At 43.5% G+C, this 20,432-nt stretch overlaps 1 protein-coding gene across 3 annotated transcripts in view; it reads right to left on the minus strand.

The window, feature by feature from the left end:
• LOC115475989 (ly6/PLAUR domain-containing protein 3-like) overlaps window positions 1-19,104 on the minus strand; it is a 42,246-nt gene extending 23,142 nt beyond the window's left edge. Inside the window, exons 1-2 of one of the 3 annotated variants that reach the window (XM_030212079.1) lie at window positions 19,083-19,104; window positions 7,925-8,023 (exon numbers count right to left, since the gene is read on the minus strand). In XM_030212079.1, coding sequence (XP_030067939.1) covers window positions 7,925-8,003 — 79 coding nt within the window. In that variant the 5' untranslated portion in view covers window positions 8,004-8,023; window positions 19,083-19,104. Of the gene's footprint in view, window positions 1-7,019; window positions 7,161-7,924; window positions 8,024-19,017 lie in introns of those variants that run through there. The other 2 variants (XM_030212078.1, XM_030212077.1) reach the window with 2 other exon arrangements.
• Between the last annotated feature and the right edge of the window lie 1,328 nt (window positions 19,105-20,432).

The following is a 20,432-nucleotide window of genomic DNA, read 5'->3' on the forward strand; positions in this document are numbered from 1 at the left end:
GATGAATGAAGGGGATGGCAGGGGAGAGAGAAGAGTTGCTGGACATGGATGGATGGAGGGGAGGGCAGGGGAGGGAGGAGAGTTGCTGGACATGGATGGAGGGAAGACAGGAAGGAGATACACATGGATGGAGGGAAGGGAAGAGAAGAAATGCTGTACATGGATGGAGTGGAGGCCAGAGAAGAGAGAAAAAATGTTGGACGATGGAGGGAAGGAAAGAGATGCACACGGATGGAGAAGGGAGAGAGGAGAAATGCTGGACATGTATGGAGGGGAGGGACGATAGAGGAAGTAGATGCGCATGGATGGAGAGGGAAGGGAGTGAGGAGAATGCTGGATATGGATGGAGGGAAACTGCTGAATTTAAGGGCTGTATCGGAACACTTTGAGAGCAGATGCTGAAACTGGAGGAAAGACAGGTACAGGGCTACAGATGGTAGACAGGACAAATAAGGACACTGGAGGATGGTGGACATGGTGAGTGAAAAAATGTCAAATGGAAAGACACTGCATAAAACAGAAGACACTGGAACCAAAGCGAATAGAAAAACTAAATGTTCAGACAACAAAGGTAGAAAAAAGTATTTTATTCAGAATATGTCAGCTTTTGGAAATGTGCATCTGTGATATTTTGCATTTAAGTTTCAAATTTCTCTAGTATTGCTGCATGCCAAGTCTGACTTCTTGAGGTAACTTTCTAGTTCAGTATTTTGCCTTCATATTTTTTTATTTCTAGTTCCTTGTGTCATATCTGTTGTGTCATGTGTTTTTCATGTGTGATCAAGGTGCAGTATTCTGCTAGCATGTAGTATTTGCAGCCCTTTTTGTTTTTTTTCACTAGGTAGTGTATTGGTGTTTTAGAGCATGGTGTAATTACAGTGCTGCCTTTCCACGCATAAGGTCGTAGCTCATCCTGTCCTTTGAATTAGTGCTGTTACGGTTTGGTAAGGTTATGAGTGTGTTTTTGCACAAGTTTGTGTATAGCGTTTTGCAGTGGAGAGATTGTGTGTTCGCCTTACTGAGGTGGCACCAAAACATCAGAAAGGGTTTTAGAGTCTAAATCATGACACTACCTCTTGAAGGATCTACACAAGTTTGTGTATAATGTTTTGCAGTGGAGAGATTATGTGTTGGCCTTACTGAGGAGGAACCAAAACATCAGAAAGGGTTTTAGAGCCTAAATCATGACACACTACCTCTTGAAGGATCTACATATAAAGCCTAAGCATTTCTAAGGTCAACACTGGCATGGTATGGGAAAGTGGGTGGGGAAATACTACTGGAGATGAAGAAGGAGTGCTGGGTAAGGAAGGAAGGGAGAAAGAGCTGGCTTTTTTGGGAATAACCATATTGAATATGTATGATCTCATATTAGCATATATATACACATATCTCTACTATAATAATTTGCACCTCCAACGTTCTGACGCTGACTCCGTGGCAGACTGCAGTGAAGGGTTCGTAAGGATTCGTAACTCTGTCACCATCTCTCTCTCTGTCCTGCCCTCGCGTCAAAATGTGATGATGTCGAGGGCGGAACAGTGAGAGGGAAGGGAACGCTGCAGAGTTGCTAGGCAAAGGAATGCGACGTCACCAGCAGGAGGGACGTATCAGAGGCAAAGAAATGGTACAACAGCAGCACAAGGCAACCAACCAATGGCAGGGAACTCTGTATAGTTGCCAAGCCCCTGCGCCTCCCTCCCTCTCTCTCTCTGCCCTCCAAACACGACCTGTCCACCGGCAGCCCCTCACCTTCCTAAGTGCTGGCTGTATTTTAAAACTTCTTACCTTGGGGTGCAGCATCCACAGTGAAGGCGAGCGGCGCTTCAAACTGCCTTCGCATGTGTCTCAGCTCTGCCTCTGGTCCTGCCTTCATTTCCTGTTTCCGGAAGGGCGGGACCAGAGGCAGAGCTGAGACACATGCAAAGGCAGTTTGAAGCGCCGCTCGCCTTCACTGTGGACGCCGCACCCCAAGGTAAGAATTTTAAAAATACAGCCAGCACTTAGGAAGGCAAGGGGCTGCCGGAGGACAGGTCGTGCTTGAAGGGCAGAGTCAGAGAGAGAGGGAAGGAGGCGTGGAAGTCGGAGGAGAGGGGGGACGTGGATCTCTGAGAAAGGGAGGGGAGGGGGTCCTGGAACTCGAAGGGGAGGGAGGGAGGTGCGGGGGTGTGGAACTCGAACAAGAATGGGGGTCCTAAAACTCGGAGGGGAGGGAGGGTATCCTGGAACTCGAAGGGGAGGGGGGTCCTGGAACTCGAAGGGGAGGGGGTCCTGGATCTTGGAGGGCACACAGAGAGGTAGGGAGGGGGCCTGAAAGAGAAAGGAGAGATGGAGGGAGGGGGGCCCTGGATATGGGTAGAACGAGGAGAGGCCAGGGGAGAATGCAGAGTTGATGCACATGTAGGGGGGGGGGGAGGGCAAGGGACAGAGGAGAATTGCTGCACCACGATGGATGGAGGGGGCAGGGGAGAGTTGCTGCAGATGGATGGATGAAGGGGGCAGGGCACAGAGGACGTTTGCTGCATATGGATGAATGCAGGGGAGAGAGCATAATTGGTGCACACGGCACACACATTACACTCACTCACACAGACAGACACACACATTCTGTCTCTCTCTCAATCACACTCTCTCTCTCTCCGACATATACTCATTCACTCTCTCACACATACTCACTCTCTCTCACACATACTCTCTCCTAACAGTTCCCTTAAAAACATAATTGCCATTAAAGGACAACCTTGCTAGCGCCAGTTTCATTTCTTTCAGAAACGGGCCTTTTTTTACTAATATATATATATATATACACATATATATATATATACACACACAAATGAATATGCTAATATGCCCCGCCCCATCTGTTGCCCCCCCCCCCCCAAATGAAACAGTCAAACTGCGCCCATGTATCTATGTAAGGGGGTTGGTTACTAAGCTATGCTGCAACATCGCATTTTACCACAGCTTGATTTAACACAAGGATCTCTAACCTGCAGAAATTCTGCATGGTATTGACCTCCCATGGTTATATAAATCAAGCAACTTGTGATCCACCTAGTAAGCTGCGTTATTCTGCTCCCCTAGAACAATCAGGCTGCTAATGCATAGCCCAGTGCTCTCGGAGAGCATTCTTAAAAGGGGCCACTGGTTTTAAAAGCCCATGTGGCACTCTCTTCCCACAAACCCAAGTCCCACCATCCTCTAAGACATTCCCTTCCACCTGAAGATGACCTCTCCACCTTTACAGGCCCCCTTGGGCCTATCTCTAGTGTCTGGCAGTACTGCAGCACCACAGACAGCAGTGACCATACCAATTGGCAGCTTGACTTCCAGCAGTAGTAGCACAAGACTACCACTAGGGGTCACCTAGCACTACACTGAACCAGTAAGCTAGACAGAACAGAAGCAACTGGCAATTGCTTCAGGGATTGGAAAAGGCGGTCTGTGGGGCCTGAATTGGACAGGAGTATCAATCAGTTTGCTGAAATCCAAGTAGCCCACATCCAGTGTGTGCCATTGATCTAGTTCTCTGGTTAACATAGTAACATAGTAAATGACGGCAGATAAAGACTTGCACGGTCCATCCAGTCTGCCCAACAAGATAAACTCATTTACATGGTATGTGATACTTTATATGTATACCCAAGTTTGATTTGTCCTTGCCTTTCTAAGGGCACAGACCATAGAAGTCTACCCAGCACTGTTCTTGTACTAAGTTCTGAAGCTAACGTTGAAGCCCCTTAAAATTGACACTCCAGTCCATTCCTATCTATTCAGTCACAATCAGGGCATAGACCGTAGAAGTCTGCCCAGCTCCCATTTTGTTTCCCAATTATCAGCGTCGCCATGCAATCTCCGCTAAGATTCCGCAGAATCATTCCTTCTAAACAGAATTCCTTTATGTTTATCCCACGCATGTTTGAATTTCATTACCGTTTTCATCTCCACCACCTCCCGCAGGAGGGCATTCCACATATCCACCACCCTTCTCCATGAAAAAATACTTCCTGACATTAGTCCTGAGTCTGCCCACCCTTCAACCTCAATTCATGTCCTCTAGTTCTACCAATTTCCCGTCTCCGAAAAAGGTTCATTTGCGGATTAATACCTTGTATAGAATGTTTGTACGTTTGGGAAGCTTGCCAGGTGCCCTTGGCCTGGATTGGCCACTGTCGTGGCCAGGATGCTGGGCTCGATGGACCCTTGGTCTTTTCCCAGTGTGGCATTACTTATGTACTTATGATCTGCAAATGAACCTTTTTCGGAAGTGGTTAACCAATTGGGGGGGGGGGGGGGGAATCAGATAAGTTTGGCACAATCTGCCTCCAGTAAAACCATGCTACCTTGGATCTTACAATGCACTAGCTTGTAAATAGCTAAGAGCATTTACCCATCAGTGCAGTCCATGAAGCCCTGTATCCTGTTTACAACAGTGTTCAATCCAAGTCAAAATTACATGACAGGATCCCAATAATGCTATTTGGAAAAGAATCTTTACAGTAATGGCCCCTAGTCTTTGGAATACTCTTTCCCTATACATTCATCAACAAGATTCCTTAGCTAAATTTAAAACCAATGTAAACACCCTCTTTTTTGAGGCTGCACTTTCTTGATTTATCTTCACTGGTTGGGGGGGAGGGGAAATCGTTGGTATGGTGGAATGATCTGGATGACCGAGGCAGTTTTTTTTGTGATGCGTTATCTGTGCTTTTTTGGTAGGAAAAAAAAAGTTAACGGAAACTCATACAGTGCCAAATTAAGGACAGAGTCACTATAGCTCCACTCCTACAATAACCACGCGCCTACAGTAGCCACACCCATTTTACCAGCCAAGCAGCATATTAAAAGGCATTACTGAAAACAGTACACAAGTCCCTAGGCCCAAGAAAAGAACCCCCAAGATTGACCATAAACTAATGAAATATGTAGACAAAAAAAAAAAAATCAGCTGAAACCCCCAAAAAACTCTGGCATGCAGGTTAACACCAGAAAAGCAAAAATATTTTCCCTTTGCTATAAAAATAACAGATGTAAATTTCAAATATTCCATTCACTACATTAGAAATTAACAACTACAAATAAAACAAAAAAAATTAGCACAGCTACCACACACTACTTTACCTTAAAATAAAAATAAAATTATTTTTTCTACCTTTGTTATCTGGCCACATACTTCTTTTCATTTGTGTTGGTCCCAGTCTCTGGTTTCTACTGTTCTCTATTTCTCTTAACTCTATTGTCAGGATTTGTCATTTTTCTCTCCTCTTTTTCCTTTCAGCTTTCTTTGATTTTATTTTCTGCCTTTATCCACATTTAAGTGTCCTTTTACAAAGCTGTGGCAAAAGGGGGCCTGCGCTGGCGTCGGTGCGTGTTTTTGACACACACCAAGGCCCTCTTTTACCACAATCGGTAAAAGGGCCATCTTTCCTTTTTTAAAGAAATGGCCATGTGGCAATTGAAGCACTTGCTTTGCAGCCATTTTGGGTGGAACACTTACCGCCAACCATTGAGGTGGAGGTAATGGCTCCTGCGCTAACCCGGCATTAATCAGCCAGCATTGCCCCATTACCACTGGATACACACTGGCACTACAAAACTAAAAATATAGTTTTGTATCTCCAGAAATAGCGGCGGTACTTCCATTTTAGCGAGCAGTAAGCCCACATTGGGCTTATGCCGCTTTGTAAAAGGACCCCTTTGTTCTTTCTTACTATCCAATCTTCAATTTCCCTCCTTTGAGTGTATCTACCTACAGCTTACCCCTATCTTCTCCCCATATCCATCCAGCATTTGCCCTCTCTCTCCTCCACACAACCATCCAGAATTTGTCCCCTCTCTCCTCCCTACTCCCAACCAGCATTTCCCCCTCACTTTTCTCCCATCCAGAATTTGTCCCCCCTCTCCTCCGCATTGCCAACCACCATTTCTCCCTTTTATCCCTCTCCCCCATCCAGCGTTTCTCCCCTTGACCCCTCTCTCCCCATCCAGCATCTCTCCCCTTGCCCTCTTTCCATCCAGCATCTCTCTCCTTGCCTCTTCTCTCCCCATCAGCATTTCTCCCCTTCTCCCCTCTCTCCCATCCAGCATCTCTCCCCTTGCCCCTCTTTCCCCATGCAGCATTCCTCCCCTTGCCCCCTCTTTCCCCATCCAGCATCTCTTTCCTTGCCCCATCAGCATTTCTCCCCTTATCCCCTCTCTCCCATCCAGCATCTCTCCCCTTTCCCCTCCTTTCCCCATTAAAGCATATCTCCTCTTGCCCTCTCTTTCCCCATCCAGCATTTCTCCCCTCGTCCCCTCTCCCCATCCAGTACTTCTCCCCTCTCTCCCTATCCAGCTCTCTCCCCCTATAAATAATTGTTACAAATTGAATGCAGTGAAAAACAGGTTCAGGCTTTTTAAGCAAACTAGGCCTGTAAAATCATAGGATCTCTCAGACCTGATACGTCACTGAAGAAATGTGACAGCCTGATTAAGCTAATGAAGTTTGGCAGAGTTACAGAGTTGGCAAGGATTGTGTACAGCTGGACACAAGCATGCGGAGAAACTATAAGAAATAATTGGGCCAGGTGCAGAGAAGTTAAATTTAGGGATGAGCGAAACTTGGAGATAAGCAAACTTGCTAAGGATGAAACTTGGTCATAATTGGATGTATGTGCCAATTATGATGAAATTGCAGGTGGTCAAATGCATAGGCTAATAGAAAATAATGGTAGAAGAAAAGTATAAATACTGGCAAACTTGTTAAGCCAGTCGGAGAAGCCAGCAACCTGTGAAGGCACATGCCATGTGTCACGAAGTGCTGCTCTCCCAATATCTGAATACCTGCACACTAGATGTACTCTGATGCCTTTCTGTAAGTATGAAATAAACTTAGAAACCTATCCCAGTGTGTCTTTCTGATTATGGAGTCTATTAGTACTCAGACTGGGTAAACCAGTCTGGGAAGATACGAGGTCAGAGTAATTAATCATTTGGTGGGAACACGCAAATTACAAACACCCCAAAATTAAAGCACTTACAGTACAGCACTGGAAAACTGGAAGAGAAGCCGTGCACTTCTTTACAGTGATAAAGGGTGCATAAGGAATACCAGATGCACAGCATTGTTCCCTTGCAGCGAAGCATGGTCTCAGATCAAACATGGCTTCTTTGCAGAGTGTGAAGCTGGAAAACAGGAAGAGAACCTGCGCACTTCTTAACGGCAACATGATGACATCACCGGGGAGGAGGGGGGAGAGTCTGTCAAATATGCCTACTAATAAGTGGGAAAAGATGGGATACAAATGTAACAAATAAATAAAATAAAATGAAAATGCCGGATGGTCAGATTACTGAAGGTCAGATAATTGCGACTGTACATGCATACACATATTTTGCACATCTTTGTCCTGGATCTAAAGTTATATTTACCAGTACTTTAGATCTAGAACAAAAAATTTAAAGCCAATTAATCAGTAGGAGTCAGAGTCGGACAGCAGAAAAATAGAGGAGTTGGAGTTGATTCCACAGCCCTGGTTGCATCTGCTGCACTGCCAAGTTACTTTCCCCTGCCTTTGTTTTTAGGTTTGTTCCCACAGCACAGTAGGTTCCTTTCCATGCCTGTTTTTAGGGTAGTACCCAGAAAGAAGGCAAGGGATCCTATCAGTCCTTACAATACATGGCAATAATGTATTGAAAGAGCATTTGCAAAGTACCCCAATTTCAAGAGATATATTTTTGACTAGTTCTCATATTTCCTTCCCAGTCAGTGTATTGTGGGAGTTTTAATTCTTGTTTCTTTCATGTGAAATTAGCATTGCTGGTCCAGTATGCATTAGGAAGTAAGGAGACGTCAGATAGTCAAGTTCTGAAAACTGTCATAGGGTGTGTCCCTAAGGAACCCCTGGACTTTTGACACATGGCACAAAATGTGTAGCTACATTACCTTGGAAGAGGAACACAGCCATGAAAACACTGGTCACTGCAGCCCAAACTATATGCTGGAAATATGTCCTTGGATCCATCTTTCTTCTATATCCTGCCACTGAAATTAAATAGTATAAGTGAAACTCGCCCTATGATGATGGGGGGGGGGGGGGGGGGGGGGGGGGAGAGGAAAAAAAAACAAGGCATACTTTAGATCAGAAGCTCCCATAACATGCGATATGCATAAAAATATCATCATCAGGGAGTATGAAGCACCCAGTGCCCAAAGGCTGCGGCAACAGGAAATATAAACTGTATTCTTCCCCTCCCTACTGCCAAACTATTCATGCACCCAATGTCTCCTGGACTCCATGGCTGCAAGAAACTGAAAGCAGGTGTAGGGTCATAGACTTGTGCGTGCCGCTGGCAGCTCTTGCCAGTCCTGCCCCTCTGAAACAGGAAGTTACATCATAGGGAGTAGGACCAGCTACCGCTGCCAGTGGCATGCACAAGTCTATGGCCCTATACCTGCCTTTGGTTTCTTGCAGCCACAAAATCAGCGAGTGAAGGAATGGGTAGGTGGCAGGAAGGGGAAGGATACAGTTTATTTCCTGTTGCACTGCAGATACAGGAAGGCAGCATCTGGCAGACAAGTGGTGGCAGGGAGTGGAAGGCAGCAGGGAGGGGTAAGCGAATAGGATTGTGATGTTGGTGAAAAAATGAGTGACTAGGGGGGTGAGGTGGGCTAGGAAAGAGATACAGGGGTGATGTTGCCATGTGGCTGGAGAGAAAGAAAGAGAACCACACACACATGTTGCGGCATGGCTGGGCGAGAACCACACACAGAGATGTTACAGCATGGCTGGGGGGGAAGAGAGAGAAAGAGAACCACACACACACGGGGGGGGGGGGGGGGGGGTGAGGAGAAAGAGAGAAAAAGAGAGAGAGAGAACGAACCACACACAAACAGATGTTGCCTCATGGCTGGGGAGAGAGAGAGAGAACCACGCACACACACAGATGTTGCCGCATGGCTGGGGGGAAAGATAGAGAGAGAACCACGCACACATAGATGTTGCCACATGGCTGGGAGGGAAAGATAGAGAGAGAACCATGCACACATAGATGTTGCCACATGGCTGGGGGGAAGATAGACAGTGAACCACACACAGATACTGCCAAAAAGCTGAAATGCTTTGAACGTTTGTGAATGGTGAGTTCAGGAATTATTCTTATGTATATGGTTTTGTTATCACTGTCATGGGTAGGTTTTTGATTATATTCTGTATTTTACCAGCAAGTTATAATCCCCTGAGGAAGCTTTAAGTGAAACGGGTCCTCATCAGGATCCTGCAGTTAAGTGCTGCCTTTTTCCTGTGATGTAATCGCAATATGATTAATTGTTTTGAAGTGTAATATTAAAAGATTAAATGTGAAGGTTTTTCTGACCAATGATTGCAAGTAGTCCATTTCAGACAAGTTATTTTCACTGAAGTGAATGACTGCATGAGCATCTGAGGTCTTTTCCTCCTCCACATTTTTTGATTTTCACTTATATGTGAGTTAAGTTGTGCAATATAGGATGTGAAATATTGATTATAAGTGATATAAGGTTGCATTAGTTTACAATATTGTTGGTTTGCCAACATTTTTTTGTAGAACATTTCTCAGTTTTTTGTATTAAGTGTCCTTCTTAAGGAAAACATAGTAGGAAAAATCAAACAGCTCAGGCTAACATGGACAACCCTGACTCTTTTTTTTTTCTCTCCACCATACCCAGAGTGAATAGATCACACTTGGAAGTAAAAAGACAGTATAATTCTTGTAGATGATGACAATATCATCAGTTCTTCCATAAGACTGGAAAAAAAAATAAAAAAAATTAAAAAAAAAAGAGGCTGGTGAACCACAAAAATAGACCAAAAACACAGAGGGGCCCTTCTTCTAAAGCATGGTCAAATTTAGTTACCATGGCTTAAAGTGGGATTTTTACTGCATGGCAATCTACATTTTATACAGTACCTCTTGGAGACATTCCCATTATTGTTAATATTTTGCAGGTTGTAGATTAATTTTATCATTAGTGTATGATACCTGTTGAGGGTTAACGCATGGGCCTTTACAGCCTCCTATTTAGGAAGTGGTAAGTCAGTATGAAGTAAGTACAGAGTGTTAACTGCTAAACATCTTCCATACCCACTCTCCACCTATGCCATACCCTGGCATCAAAAGCACTTTGGGGGGGGGGGGGGGGGGGGGGAATTCTATATATGGCGCCAAAAAAAACTTACACTGAAAAAAGTGCTATTCTATAATCCGCACTTAAAGTTGGGTACGGTTTATAGACTAGCACTTATGCAAAGGGGTTACGTGTATATTTAGACGCCAACATTTGCACCAATGAAAATATGGTGCAAATGTCCATGCCTAAATTTACGCACAGAGGTCGCATGACCCTCCCATTCTGTGCCCCCTTTTTTGGGCTACACATAAAATTTAAGTGCAAATCCCATGCCTAAATTTACATGCATACATGTTAACTAATTAGTGCCAATAACTTGTTAAAATGCCAATTATTGGTGCTAATTAGGTTATTCAATTAAATTGCACACACAATTTGGGTATATGCCCAAATTTGTGCATGTAATTTTTAGCGCTTTCTATATAATTAGGGCGTTACTGCCTAGTTTACCACATGCTAATTGAAAAAAAAATATCGCAAAGCCACTTAACATAGCATTAACACCTTTTAGTAGAAGGGCCCAAGAGTGTGCACTCAAGGTAAGAAACCAAACAAGCCTTAAGCTTAAGAAGTATAAAGAACTGAAAAAATAAATTGTGATCACATAAAACCCAACATGACCATGTTTCACCTGTGCGCTGCACCAGGGAGCCATGATAAACACATAATAAATTTACAAAAGGTATACACAAAACCTATTACTCTAACAAACATATTACAGATCCTTTTCCTTTCATACTATTCACATAAAACTTGTAGACATGAAAAACCTAAATGTATGTATTATTAACAAAAAGCATCAACCAAAAAAAGTGAGGCAAATACCAGGAGGATTCCAAAGTATTAAAGGACCTTATTTGTAGCAGTCATGTAAAGAGACCTGGCACGGCCGTGTTTTGGCACCTGGGCCTGCCTCAGGGGTCAACAAGCCTAATGATAATAAAATAAAATAATATGAATATAAAAATTATAAAAATATGCTTATATAATCACTTACATGAATATAAGTAAAAAATGCTAGAGCGTCAAAGTATCATACATCGATAGTATAGATAATGAAAACTTATGCACCCACAGAATCATATAATGAAATGAAAAATAAATAATAAAAGGATATACATATATTTATTTGTTACATTTGTAGGCTCAATGTGGCTTACATAGTACCGGAGAGGCCTTTGCAGGCTCCAGTGTGAACAAATACAGGGTGATGTTGTGGTAAGATGAAGTTAATGTGGCACAGCCACATTAGGGAATCGGAGAACGGAAGAGTTGTGTTATGTCCATTACGTGCTTTAGTTTGGTTGTGTTGCAGAGATTAGCATTTAAGTTGGATTGGTAGGGTATGCCTTTTTAAACAGGTTGGTTTATAGTGATTTCCGGAAGTTTAGGTGGTCGTACGTTGTTTTCAAGGCTTTTGGTAATGCATTCCACAGTTGTGTGCTTATGTAGGAAAAACTAGATGCGTAAGTTGTTTTGTATTTAAGTCCTTTGCAGCTTGGGTAGTGCAGATTTAGATAAGATCATGTTGATTCGGATGCATTTCTAATTGGTAAGTCGATCAAGTGTGTCATGTAACTCGGGGCTTCTCCGTAGATGATTTTGTGAACCAGAGTGCAGATTATGAAGGCGATGCGTTCTTTGATTGGGAGCCAGTGTAGTTTTTCGCGGAGGGGTTTTGCGCTTTCAAATCGCATTTTACCAAATACAAGCCTAGCTGCTGTGTTTTGAGCGGTCTGAAGTTTAAGGTTTGTTCTTTACATCCCGCATAAATTCCATTGCAGTAATCTAAGTGGCTTAGTACCACTGACTGTATCAGGTTGCGAAATGTTTCCCTCAGGAAGAATGCTTCATGCGTTTGAGTTTCCACACTGAGTGGAACATTTTCTTTGTTGTGGATGCCACTTGGCTCTCTAGTGTTAAGTTACGGTCCATTGTAACGCCGAGGATTTTCAAGTTGTCTGAGATAGGAAGGGTGTGATCTGGGGTGTTGATACTTGTGGGGATGTCCGCGCTGTGTTGGGATAAGAGGATGAGACAATGAGTTTTTTCTTTATTGAGTTTTAGTTGAAATGCATTTGCCCATGAATCCATGATGTTCAGGCCGAGCTTGATTTCGTTGGTGATTTCTGTCAGTTTGGTTTTGTAAGGAATGTATATTGTGACATCATCTGCATATATGAAAGGGTTAAGGCCATGAATGGATAAGGACTTGGCAAGTGGGGTCATCATTAAGTTGAATAGGATCGGTGATAGAAGTGATCCTTGCGGTACTCCACAGTCTGCTTTCCACGGTGATGATATGTTTAAATTTGATTTTACTTGATATGTTTCTTGTGGTTAGGAAGCCCTTGATCCAGTTAAGTATGTTTCCACCAATCCCGAACTTATCTAGTAATCCTACTATATAAATGAAGGCTGACCAACGTGCCACGCATGCCTCCCATGCCTCCATACCTGCTGTGGGGATATGCGGGTGAAGTACGAACTGTTCTGCGCATGTGCGGCACGTCACAGCTCTCTCCCGTGCCTCGATACCTGCTGCGGGGATATGCGGGGAAAGTACGAGCAGAGGAGCGAAGTGGCTGGCGAACATGAAAATACGGGGCGGCAGAGCTAAGGCGAGTGTACTGAAATGTAGAAGTAGGAGCAGGGTTGCTGAAATGTTCCCGAGTGTACTGAAATGTAGCGGTGGGGACGGGGTTGCTGAAATGTTTGCTATCCAGCCTGTCGATGCCTCAGGGGAACGGTTAAACGCCTTGATCTGACTTTGGACAGCTCTCCTCCCCCAGGTTGCAGTTAAAAAATGAGACTATGATAGAATGAGAAGAGCGGCAAAAAAAAACAAAACTTAGAGGGGCAACTGGGAGGGTAAAAACTGTACAACAAGCATGGATGCTGTTCAAAAGTACCATCCTAGAGGCACAGGCCAAACATATTCCGCGAATTACAAAAGAAAGACGGAAGTCCAAAAGACAGCCGGCGTGGTTGAAATGTGAGGTGAAGGAAGCTATTAGGGCTAAAAGAAACGTCTTCAGAAAATGGAAGAAGGAACCGTATGAAAATAACAAGAAGCAATACAAGGAGTGTCAAAGCAAATGCAAGGCGCAGATAAAGAAGGCCAAGAGGGATTACAAAAAAAAGATAGCGTTAGAGACAAAAAGACATAGTAAAAAAATTTTCTGTATGGGCCGCTGGATGACGGAGGGGTAAAAGAGGCGATCAAGGAAGACAAAGACGTAGTGGAAAGATTAAATGAATTCTTTGCTTCGGTCTTCACCGAGGAAGATTTGGGTGGGATACCGGTGTCGGATATGGTATTTCAAGCGGACGAGTAGGAGAAACTTACTGAATTCACAGTAAACCTGGAGGACGTAATGGGGCAGTTCAGCAAACTGAAGAGTAGCAAATCTCCTGGGCCGGATGGTACTCATCCAAGAGTACTGATAGAACTGAAAAATGAGCTTGCGGAGCTATTGTTAGTGATATGCAATTTATCCTTAAAATCGAGCGTGGTACCGGAAGATTGGAGGGCTGGCCAATGTAACGCCGATTTTTTTTAAAAGGTTCCCGGGGAGATCCGGGAAATTATAGACCGGTGAGTCTGACGTCAGTGCCGGGAAAAATAGTAGAGGCTATTATTAAAAACAAAATTACAGAGCACATCCAAGGACATGGATTACTGAGACCTAGTCAGCACGGCTTTAGCGTGGGGAAATCTTGTCTGACCAATTTACTTAAATTCTTTGAAGGAGTAAACAAACATGTGGACAAAGGGGAGCCGGTTGACATTGTGTACCTGGATTTTCAAAAGGCGTTTGACAAGGTACTTCATGAAAGGCTACAGAGGAAATTGGAGGGTCATGGGATAGGAGGAAATGTCCTATTGTGGATTAAAAACTGGTTGAAGGATAGGAAACAGAAAATGGGGTTAAATGGGCAGTATTCACAATGGAGAAGGGTAGTTAGTGCGGTTCCTCAAGGGTCAGTGCTAGGACCGCTGCTTTTTAATATATTTATAAACGATTTAGAGATGGGAGTAACCAGCGAGGTAATTAAATTTGCTGAGGACACAAAGTTATTTAAAGTCATTAACTCGCGACAGGATTGTGAAAAATTACAGAAGGACCTTACGAGACTGGGTGTCTAAATGGCAGATGACGTTTAATGTGAACAAGTGCAAGGTGATGCATGTGGAAAAAAAGAACCCGAATTATAGCTATGTCATGCAAGGTTCCACGTTAGGAACTACAGACCAAGAAAGGGATCTGGGTGTCGTCGTTGATAATACACTGAAACCTTTTGCTCAGTGTGTTGCTGCGGCTAGGAAAGCGAATAGAATGTTGGGTATTATTAGAAACGGTATGGAGAACAGGTGTGAGGATGTTATAATGCCGTTGTATCGCTCCATGGTGCGACCGCACCTTGAGTATTGTGTTCAATTCTGGTCGCCGCATCTCAAGAAAGATATAGTAGAACTGGAAAAGATGGAGCGAAGGGCGACGAAAATGATAGCGGGGATGGGACAAATTCTGCTATGAAGAAAGACTAAGGAGGCTAGGGCTTTTCAGTTTGGAGAAGAGACGGCTGAGGGGAGACATGATAGAGGTATATAAAATAATGAGTGGAGTGGAACACGTGGATGTGAAGCATCTGTTCACGCTTTCCAAAAATACTAGGACTAGGGGGCATGCGATGAAACTACAGTGTAGTAAATTTAAAACAAATAGGAGAAAACGTTTCTTTACCCAACGCGTAATTAAACTCTGGAATTCGTTGCCGGAGAACATGGTGAAGGCGGTTAGCTTGGCAGAGTTTAAAAAGGGGTTGGACAGTTTCCTAAAGGACAAGTCCATAAACCGCTACTAAATGGACTTGGGAAAAATCCACAATTTTCGCGATTAACCTATATAAAATGTTTTGTAAGTTTGGGTAGCTTGCCAGGTGCCCTTGACCTGGATTGGCCGCTGTCGGGGACAGGATGCTGGGCTCGATGGACCCTTGGTCTTTTCCCAGTATGGCACTACTTATGTACTCCACTTCCACAGGGACTCCTAGCAGCTCTCTATCTCTGTCTGTCACACACACACACACTATCACTCTCTCTCTCTCTTAACAACTGGCTATAAGGAGCAACTGACCCTCCACTTTCACAGGGACTTCTTGCAGCTCTCTCTCTCACTCACACACACTATCTCTCTCCCTCTTAACAACTGGCTATAAGAAGCGACTGACCCTCCACTTTCACAGGGACTCCTAGCATCTCTCTCTCTCACACACACACACTATCACTCTCTCTCTGGCTGGAGGGGGGGGCAGGGAAGAGAGAAGACTCGCTGGGTGGCTGGAGAGGGGGGACAGGGGAGAGAGAAGCATCGCTAGGTGGCTGGAGAGGGGGGGCAGAGGAGATAGGAGAATCGCTGGGTGGCTACAGGGGGGGCAGGGGACAGAGGAGAATCGCTGGGTGCCTGGAGGGGGAGCAGGGGAGAGAGAACAATCGCTGAGTGGCTGGAGGAGGGGCAGGGGACAGAGGAGACAGTCTCACTCTCTCTCACACACACACATTCGCACGTTCACTTTCTCTCTCTTTCACACAGTCACTGTTAAACACACTCTGTCAAGCATACACACGCCGAGGAAAACCTTGATAGCGCCCGTTTCATTTCTGTCAGAAACGGGCCTTCTCTCTTTCAGACAGGCGCACACACACACACTTTCTCTCTCTCTCACATACACATACATACACACTTACTCTCTCTCTCTGAACTCACTCTCGCACTCTCTCTTTCAGACAGGCGCACACATTTTCTCTCCCTCTCTCACACACACATACATACACACTTACTCTCTCTCTCTGAACTCACTCTCGCACTCTCTCTTTCAGACAGGCGCACACACACTTTCTCTCACACACTCACTCTCTCTCACACACACACAAAATATTACCTCCCGTACTTTTACAAGACAAACAGAAACAGGGAGAAATTTATCTTCTCCTTCCTTTATTCTCTCTCTCTTTCAGACAGACGCACACACACTTTCTCTGTCTCTCTCTCTCTCACACACACACACTCTCTCTCTGAACTCACTCTCTCACACTTTCAGACAGGCGCGCACACACACACACACACACACACACACTTACTTTCTCTCTCTCTCACACACACACACAAAATATTACAACAATAAGAGAATTACATTTCACAAATAAAAAATGTTGTCCGTTTTAATGGGCTTAACAGCTTGCCTTAATATATAAGAATCAATGGTAACTCATCTTGGAGATTAGCAAAAAATCTTGCCCGTTTTAATGGGCTTAATGGCTTGTCATTAATATATTATGGTTTACCATGTCGAATGCCCTAGATGTTTTTGCCTGTTGAAATTTCCTGCTTAAATTTGGCTAGACAAGTGAGTAATACTGTTTCCGTGCTGTGGAGGGGGCAAAAGTCTGACTGTGATTCTTGTAATATTGAGAATTTGTTTATGTAATCTGTAAGTTGTTTGGTTACCATGCTTTCCATCAGTTTGACCACCAACGGGATAGATGCTACTGGACGGTAGTTAGTGATTTCGTTTGTTTTTTTCTTGGTATCTTTTGGTATTGGGAAAATTGGAGAGTAACAACAAATATTCTCTAGTCAATATCAATATATATTCACGCCGGTAGTGTGTAGAAATTGCATAACATGTGATATTCATCCTATCATACAAGTGATATTCATCCTAACATGCCTTAATTTAAAGACATAACATATAATATCTATTAAAGTGTATCCTTGTTCAAATTTGTAACAATCTAAAAAAGTATGGATGAGGGGATCCTGCTAAACTGACTAGTGCCCATAATATAACAAACTGAAATACCTATTAAGCTGATGTTCATAAAAGGATCCTTAGATCCAGAAGGTGTAAAAATCCTTTGCAGTGGAAATCTCTGTGCCTTCTAGATTAAAAAAGCACACTATGAAATGTTTTGGACAGCAATGCTCAATGCTCCATAAATTCCATATAAAAAAGAGAATGCAGTATTAAATGCCATTCAAAAGGGTGTGTGTACTTGCAGATCAGAATATTGATGAAGCCGAATAGTGAAGTAATAAAAATACGCTGGTGTCAGTTTTAATCTACTTCATTCATAAAAAAAACTTGCGGCATCGTTTGGCCAGAGGTTCTTAAAAAGGACAGCAATGTCAAAAGAATAGTGTAGTTATACATTAAACATTGAGGATGTTCCATGGTTGTACCTAGATGTACGAACTAAGTTTGTGGGGAAGTGACAAATCATTCAGTGTTAGCCTGATACAAATCTGAGTTTTGGCGCCAAACCTCTGAAATATAAACATAACTATATTTAAATATATTAATGTTACTGCAATTAGAGTCAGAAGTTATATACATTGAGAATAAAATACACTATGAATCATTAAGCAGATTGTAGATGCCTAGAGGTGAGAATGCATATTATTTAAAACACACATCAGTGCACCAAATAAAGGTGCAACTTCAGAATGTTGTTTAAAACACACATTAGTGACCGAAATAAAAGGTGCCATCTCAAGCTCTATTCTTCTAATGGATGATCGAGATCTTTAAAAATGTTCATAAAATGTAAAGCAAAAAATTTCAAAACATTTGTGTGGACACATAAAAAAATCAATAACTATGCTTGATAACTCACACCCAACATAGGTTCTAGACACACCACTGAAGATCTAAAATTGTTTGTCTTAAAGCGTTTGACCATTAGATGGCGCCAAGGAGACACAAACTACTTTAAATAGAAAGGAACAGAAATTCATTTTTTTAAATTAAGTTTACAGCCTACAGGTTTAAACTCTGAAATAGACTCTAGTGTCTTTCTTTAGTAGCACACATACATATCCCCATGGTTCTGTTTGTTGTTGTTTTTGTTTTGCATTTACACAACAATCTCACGCATCTTCAGCTACAACAATATTCTTAACATATTCTTATTATATGGATATTTATGGAGCATTGACCATTGCTGTGCAGAATGTTTCACAGTGTGCTCTTTTAACCTAGAAGGCACGGAAATTTCCACTGCAAAGGATTTTGACACCTTCTGGATCTAAGGTTCCTTTTAGCAACATCAGCTTAATAGGTATTTCAATTTATTATGTTACGAGCACTAGACAGTTTAGCTGGAGCCCATCATCCATTCTTTTAGATTGTTACAAATTTGAAAAACGATACATATATTGACAAGAGAATGTTGTTACTCTCTTCTGATATACCTGTATATCCATTTATTATTCATTTTTTTCATTTCATTATATGATTCTGTGGGTGCATAAGTTTTCATTATCAATACTATCGATGTAAGATACATGAATAAGTAAAAATGCTAGTGTGTCAAAGTGATTATATACGCATATTTTCATAATTTTTTATTCATACTATTTTATTATCACTAGGTTTGTTGACCCCTGAAGCAGGCCCATGTGCCGAACCAAGGCCTTGTCAGGTCCCTTTACATGACTGCTACAATAAAGGTCCTTCCAATACTTTGGAATCCTCCTGGTATTTGCCTCACTTTTTTTGGTTGATGCACACTGTTCGTAAGAATTTTGTTTCCCTCTTCCTTCCTTCTCTTATTAACAAAAGGTACACCTTTAGAAACTCATTCTATGGGTTTATAAAAGATCACAGACCTATCAGTTCAATGTGCAATATATCGGGTGTTTTCCTTTTTATAAAACGGCTACAAAGAACGATCATAAAGCATTCTGAACAGAAAGCCTCTCCCACCACCAGAAAAACACATATAGCAAGTCTCAGTTACCCGCCCCCTCATAAACCCCTCCTCAACTACACCCCACCTTCCCTTCGGTCCATCTTATCTTTACCTCTACAATCACCACCAGCAACGTCAATGATTCAAACAAAGCGGCGAAGCGCCTGTGCGGCCTACCCTAAGACATCCAGATGCTACATCCCGCCCACCTCTAACGCAATTTCCTGTTTCCGCGTGGGCGGGTCGCAGCTCTAGGCTAAGCCAAGGAAGATAGATTGAGAACAGAAGTCTGTATGACGTCAAAAATCTGAACCCAATTAGGTTAATCACCCTTTCCCTCTGCTCCGCGCAGCCGTCATCCCCGTTCACACTCCCCCCCCCCCCCCCCCCAAAAGCAAGCAAACCTATGAGCTGCTTTATCCACGTTGTCGTTCTTTATTGTTGGTAGCATTTTTATTTGATTTCACTTAGATTTTCAAACATGCCGGCTGTGCAGCATATGGATGTACAAAGAGGAAGTATTGTTTCATCAGTTAGAATAGTAATTAGTTCTAAATTGTAAATCATTGTGCCATTTGGAGAGGCTGTATTCTTGCAGAGGTGTTTTCAGCTAATAAAGGGCCACCAAAACAGATGACATCATATTATGAGAATCAGGTGCTTAATAATAAGCCTTACTGTTTACAAATATAATTTAAAAAAATTAGGTTGAAATCTGAGAGCATGTAACACCTTTTTTTCCTGTGCCTACATCAAAAGAAAAAGATGGCATGTGCAGTGGCATTCCTAGGGGGGCTGACACCCGGGGCGGATCGCTGATGCACCCCGCCCCCCTGGTGCAGCGCCCCCCCCCACCGGAACAGCGCGACGCCCCCCCCCCAGGTGAAAGAACCCCCGATCCCCCGGCGAAAGAACCCCCCCCCCCGAGTGCACGCCGCTGGGGGGGGGGGGGGTGCCGCGCGCCTGCCGACTCTTCGTTTTCACACTCCCTCTGTCCCGGAACAGGAAGTAACCTGTTCCGGGGCAAAAGGAGCATGAAAACAAAGAGCCGACAGGCACGCGGCACCCCCCCAGTGGCGTGCACCCGGAGCGGACCGCCCCCACCGCCCCCCCTTGGTACGCCACTGGGCATGTGGGAACTTGCTCCTTTTGTTTTGTAGAATGCAGTAGTATATTATAAAAATACACTTGCCTTTTTTTTTATTACTATTATTTCATGGGGGGGGGGGGTATTGAATAATGAAGGAAGGGCTTCCTTTATGCAGAAGTTCTGTCCAGAGTCAGCCTAAGGGTTCCTTTTACTAAAGTGCGCTGAAAATGGCTTGCGGTAGTGTAGGCGCAGGTTATGGGCACGCACAAATCCATTTTTCAGCATGCCTGGAAAAAAGGCCTTTTTAAATTTTTTCCAAAAATGGATGTATAGCAAAATGAAAATTGCCACGTGTCCATTTTGGGTTTGCGACCTTACCTCCATCCATTGACCTAGCAGTAAAGACTCACGCGGTAACCGGGCGGTAATGACCTACG

The sequence above is a fragment of the Microcaecilia unicolor genome, chromosome 8, assembly GCF_901765095.1.
Source record: "Microcaecilia unicolor chromosome 8, aMicUni1.1, whole genome shotgun sequence".
Taxonomy (NCBI): Eukaryota; Metazoa; Chordata; class Amphibia; order Gymnophiona; family Siphonopidae; genus Microcaecilia; species Microcaecilia unicolor.